The following is a 5,159-nucleotide window of genomic DNA, read 5'->3' as shown; positions in this document are numbered from 1 at the left end:
AAAATAATTATTAATTATTTGATAAACCCTGATACACAAGGTACAATAAATAAAATTTTCTTTTTAAATAATAATTTTTCAAATTATTTCAATTATCTTTCACAATACTTAATAAACTATTATTAATATTATTTTTTCAATACAAATTACTAAAACATTAAATTATATAATTATTTTTAATAAATTATAAATAAAATAAATATAAATTAATAAATAAATATTAATTAATTTATATTGATTTGCACAAAAATCTTTTCAATGTAAATGAAATACTTTACTAAATAAGCTTTAACTTGTCATTCTAGATACACCTTCCGGTACATCTACTATGTTACGACTTATCTTATCTTATACTATTTTCAGACAGGCAGTTAATCGAGCAATTATCCAAGCTTTCTCAATTAATGCACTAATTAAGATCGATTTGCCATACAAAATTTCAATTATTAATTGCTCGATTGGTAATTAATTGAATGTTTAATCTAGTAAAAACTCCAATGCAACTCTGTTAGGTAAGTTCGTTTTCTTAGTTTTGGTGTGTTCAGTGTTAAATGACAATCAGCTGTTTGACATAATTTTATTATTTTCTTTTTGGAACCAGCAAACATCAAAAACCAAAAAAATTGTATTTCAACTGCAGGATGCAGAACAATCTGAATGGTGAGTAAATAAACACAAATGGTTATGTGTAATGTTTATTAAAAACACATATGTATGTATTTCAGTTCGATTAGCTCCAAAACCAAGAAAGAGGAGACTGGCTTGGGCTGAGGATGGCGAAGTGGCCATTCTTGATTTGTGGGAAGAGCGCGTTGCTGATCTCCGCGGTGCACGGAAGAATGGCCACATCTACGCGGAGATGGCGAACGAGCTGGCAAAGTTGGGCCACAACTACAGCGCCCGGGATGTGCAGGTGAAGTTGGCGAACTTCACGCAACGCTACAGGTACGAAGAAATAAAAGAATAATATTCAAAACCACTAAAAATTTAATTCGTTAATAGAAAAGAGAAATTGGCTATGGGACCTTCTGGTGGATCACCCTCAACGTGGCCTTTATACGCAAGGGTGCACCAGATAATCGGTGGATTTAAGGCCAATATGTTTTGCGAGCTGACGCTTGAAAACATCAGCGGTATGTATGCGTTTTTGGAATGTGCCTTACTAAAAGCCGTAATGTGTTTAGTGGAGATATTTGTTTTGTAGCAGAGTGACGCGTCTGTGTACATGCTAGAACTATCAGCTCGTTTAGTTGCAGGTTTAAGTGCGAAGGTACACTTCGATTTTGCACGAGCACAGACATACGGTGGTGCTTCAAAACAAATGTTCCACTAAAACTTAAGTAGATACAAATAACTAAACCGTACCCAGGGTTGGCACCTCATGGATCCGCAAATTATTATTTACTACGATCGTAGCAAAGTGCCAACGCTGACCGTACCCTATCTTTTTAACTTCGATACAAGCACATATGAACATATGTATTTATTTAATGCTGATTTTTTTTATTTCATTCTTATTTGTTTTTTTTTCTTTTAAACAGAATCCGATATAGCATCCCAGCCATCACCACTGACCCCAATATTGCCGTCATCACTCAGCCCAACATTTTCCTCACCACTGGCATCACCTCTTCCTGCTGTGCCAACCACACCGCTGCCTACACCGTCACCGCCGCTGTCATCACCTCTCACTCCTCTGCCAACCACACCGCTCCCCACACCGTCACCGCCGCTATCATCGCCGTCGTCACCAATGCCTAGCAGCTCAGCTTCTGCGGTTGAGCCTAAAAGAAGGAAAGTAATCGGCACTTTACAAAAGAAAGTATTAGATAAATTTGATGGGTTGTCAGCGGAGATAAGCCAACATATACAGAGGAGTGAGGAAAATGAAAAAGAGTGGATGAAGATAGAGAAAGACAAAGCTGACACACTGAGGGAGATAGCGAATGATAACAAAGAATTAAAAGTTGGCATTTTATCATTTTTAAATAGAAATTAATAACACTGTACAGCACTCGGCTGGGTATTGGACCAAACCAACTTTTTTAAAGAGATTGAGCCATAAGTAAAAAAAAGTTAGTTCTCCGTTTTATTATATATTCCGTTTCATCCGTTTTATTATATATTACAGGTGCTATAACGGGTCAAAGTCAGATGTTCGAAAAATGAAAAACTTAATATTTCAGACAATTTTGAACCGATTTTAAAAGGATTCACATCGTTGTAAAAGTTATTAAATCCGCTTTCTTTCGATATGCATATTTGTATACTTCGTATATAAAATTTTTAGAAAAAACACATTTAAATGAAAAAATACCTTTTTTTATAAAAAAAAAATATTTTAAAGAAAAATATGACTAACCGATTTTTTAAAAATTGGCGTCGTTGTAAAGGTGATTAAATCCCCTTTCTTCTGATATGCATATTTCTAAAAATCGGTTAGTAATTTTTTTGTTCAAAATACTTTTTTATAAAAAAAGTTCTTATTTCCTTTAAATGTGACTTTTCTCAAATTTTTTAGTATAAAGTATACAAATATGCATATCAGAAGAAAGGGGATTTAATCGCCTTTACAACAATATAAATTGTTTGCAATATAAGGAAATTAATTTTTCGGAGACCTGAACTTTGACCCCTTATATAGGTAATATAGGTCTGCACAAAAAAATTGATTTAACATTTAAATAAAAGGAGGACTACGCCTATATTTTTTAGGTTTTTAGTTATTTACATACATGCAATAATTTAATATAATTTTTTACCAAAGGTCCTATTTCAAACTTCGAAGGCCCATATCTCGATTTCGGAGGCTAACTTCGAAAAACGGAGAAATCACTTTTTTTTCATATGACTCACAAAAAGTATATACAGTGGACGGTATTTTTATAGATAAATAACAAAAGAAATTTAGCTCGAAAAAAAAAAATGTAAATGAATTAAATTAACAAATAAAAATTGTACTCACTAAAATAATTGCATAATCCTTGCCTTATTTCTTCAGCTGAGGGTTGATTGTCTCCAACTATCGTGACATATTCAGGATTTTCGAGATTTCTGTTCACTTCTTGCAATCTCTCCAACCACATGTCATTTATAGTGTCGTTCATTTCATTTAAATAATTGTGCAAGACGCAGCAGGCTCTAATAATGATGGGTGCCTTCCCAATTCGGTTGTCTAAACCTTTTCCAACACGACGGAATCGTCCTTTCAAGTGGCCAAATGCATTCTCAACTACTCTTCTGCACTTTGAAAGCTTATAATTATAGAGTTTTTGTGTTTCAGTTAAGGCCATTGAAAACGCGTATGGCTTCATTAAGGAGGTGGAAAACCGAAACGCAGAATCTCCAATAATGCATATAGGCATTTGTACTCCACCTATTTCTTTCTTACTGACCTTCAGTAATTCGTTCTCCTCCATTACTCGCTTCATTAACGATGCATTATATATCTGCGAGTCATTGCATCGTCCAGGAGCACCAATGTTCACATATAAAAACCGATATCTGAACATATATAGAAATAATTAATACATGCTTTTTAGAAAAAAACAACAGGATGAAAGTTAAATAACCTGTAATCCACTACAGCTAGTAGAACAATGGAATACCATCCTTTATAGTTGTGGTAGTCGGTTGCATCGGCTGGATTCGGCCTAACTTCGATGTGGCACCCATCTGAATATATATGTATGCACGTATATCTTTGTTTTTATATAAATTAGTTGCATTTTTAACTTTCTTACCAATTGCTCCAAGGCATTGGGGAAAGCCGAGACGGTCAAAACCATCAACACAGTCTTTTAAAGTTTGTGGAGTCGGTGGTAATTTCTTTATGTATTGCGCTGACAAAGCTTGCCAGACTTCCTCGCAAAACTCCCACAAGATTGTGCACACGGTCGATATTCCAACACCAAATAGTTCGGAAACCACTCTGTACTCTCCAGACGATCCCAGCGTAAATAGAGCTATCGCAACGCGTTTTTGCAATGGAATCGCGTTGCGCCAGTTTGTGTCGGCTTTGTGCAGGTTTTTGAGGAAGCCACAGAGTGTTTCAAAACTAGTGCGGTTCATGCGGAAGTGCGTCTTAAAGAAATGGTCATCGTTGCAATTGCAATTAACTTCCCAGAAAGAAGACTGCCGATTCTGCAATAGAGGAAGTATCATTTATAAAAGGACAAGAACTGATTACTTATAATCTGATTTACCAATTTCCAGAGGGATCTCTGAGTAGCGTTCCTCTGCAGTAACCCGTAAAGCAATAGCTGCTGTCTTCGCAAATGTTGCAAAATTATGAAGTTTTTTTCTTTTCTTTTTTTATATAAGGCCATTGAACTTGCGTAGCTTGCCAGCACTGACTGCAAAACTTGTATATTTGCAGTATACGCAAGAAAAAGTTCGCTTAAACACTTATTGTTTTCCATTTTACCAATTTATTTTAAATAAACAAAAATTCTTTTAAGACAGCTGACAGCCACTCGTTAATCGAGCAGCTGATTGTGTGTGAAACACAAAAATCTAATACTTAATTAAAAACTTAATTGACTCAATTAATTTTCTGTCTGAAAACAGTATTAAGAATAAGAGCGACGGGCGATATGTGCATATTTTAGAGCTAAAATCAAATTTTTAATCTATAAAATTTTACTATCAAATCCATTTTCATTAAATATTTCAAATTTAAATTCACTTAAATAATTTTATTGTAACCCATTTCTACTTAAATATAAGCTACACCTTGATCTGATATAAATTTTAATAAAAGTTATTATTCTTATAAAATATTCATAATACTACCTTAGTGTTTATATTTACATTTTAAATAATAGGGTATCTAATCCTAGTTTATTCACACAATTAATAAGCTTTAATTTAACTAAAATAAAAATTTATAAATTTAAAATTTCACCTAATAAAATTACAATTATTTTATTTATATAAAAATTATAAAATAATACATAACATAGATATTCTGAATTGCCTATTTTAACAAATTTCTAATATGGCAGATTAGTGCAATGGATTTAAGCTTCATATATAAAGTATTTTACTTTTATTAGAATATTTATAAATAAATGGCAACATGAGGTGCTCTTGGCCTTCAAAATAGTGCCCCTCCCCTTATAGAACAACTTACATTCTTCCATGATCATACACTTATA

General features: G+C 33.4%; 2 protein-coding genes across 3 annotated transcripts; one reads left to right on the top strand and one right to left on the bottom strand.

The window, feature by feature from the left end:
- Positions 1–362: 362 nt before the first annotated feature.
- Positions 363–2,302, top strand: LOC118756653 (wiskott-Aldrich syndrome protein family member 2-like). Of its 2 annotated transcripts, XM_036491406.1 has the most exons (5): positions 363–512; positions 602–660; positions 726–945; positions 1,003–1,133; positions 1,542–2,302. In XM_036491406.1, exons 2-5 carry the CDS (start codon positions 642–644, stop codon positions 1,997–1,999), a joined length of 828 nt encoding a protein of 275 aa, XP_036347299.1. In that variant the 5' UTR covers positions 363–512; positions 602–641; the 3' UTR covers positions 2,000–2,302. The 2 variants fall into 2 exon arrangements, with proteins under 2 accessions (XP_036347299.1, XP_036347298.1); XM_036491405.1 differs by having other exon boundaries at positions 363–660.
- Positions 1,702–4,755, bottom strand: LOC118756652 (protein ALP1-like). Its single transcript, XM_036491403.1, has 5 exons — positions 4,206–4,755; positions 3,744–4,143; positions 3,573–3,675; positions 2,989–3,504; positions 1,702–1,784 (listed from the first exon to the last, which is right to left on the bottom strand). Exons 1-5 carry the CDS (start codon positions 4,419–4,421, stop codon positions 1,766–1,768), a joined length of 1,254 nt encoding a protein of 417 aa, XP_036347296.1. The 5' UTR covers positions 4,422–4,755; the 3' UTR covers positions 1,702–1,765.
- Between the last annotated feature and the right edge of the window lie 404 nt (positions 4,756–5,159).

The sequence above is a fragment of the Rhagoletis pomonella genome, unplaced genomic scaffold (genome assembly GCF_013731165.1).
Source record: "Rhagoletis pomonella isolate Grant_MI unplaced genomic scaffold, Rhpom_1.0 Rhpom_scaffold_11357, whole genome shotgun sequence".
Taxonomy (NCBI): domain Eukaryota; kingdom Metazoa; phylum Arthropoda; class Insecta; order Diptera; family Tephritidae; genus Rhagoletis; species Rhagoletis pomonella.
This window is presented reverse-complemented; position numbering and strand designations above follow the sequence as displayed.

Coding starts and splice junctions, on each gene's coding strand:
- LOC118756653 (XM_036491406.1), top strand. Junction 946..1,002: donor AACTTCACGCAACGCTACAG/GTACGAAGAAAT, acceptor ATTCGTTAATAG/AAAAGAGAAATTGGCTATGG. Junction 1,134..1,541: donor GACGCTTGAAAACATCAGCG/GTATGTATGCGT, acceptor TCTTTTAAACAG/AATCCGATATAGCATCCCAG.
- LOC118756652 (XM_036491403.1), bottom strand. CDS start 4,421: ATGGAAAACAATAAGTGTTTAAGCGAACTTTTTCTTGCGTATACTGCA. Junction 4,144..4,205: donor AGAGATCCCTCTGGAAATTG/GTAAATCAGATT, acceptor CCTCTATTGCAG/AATCGGCAGTCTTCTTTCTG. Junction 3,676..3,743: donor CCAATGCCTTGGAGCAATTG/GTAAGAAAGTTA, acceptor ATATATATTCAG/ATGGGTGCCACATCGAAGTT.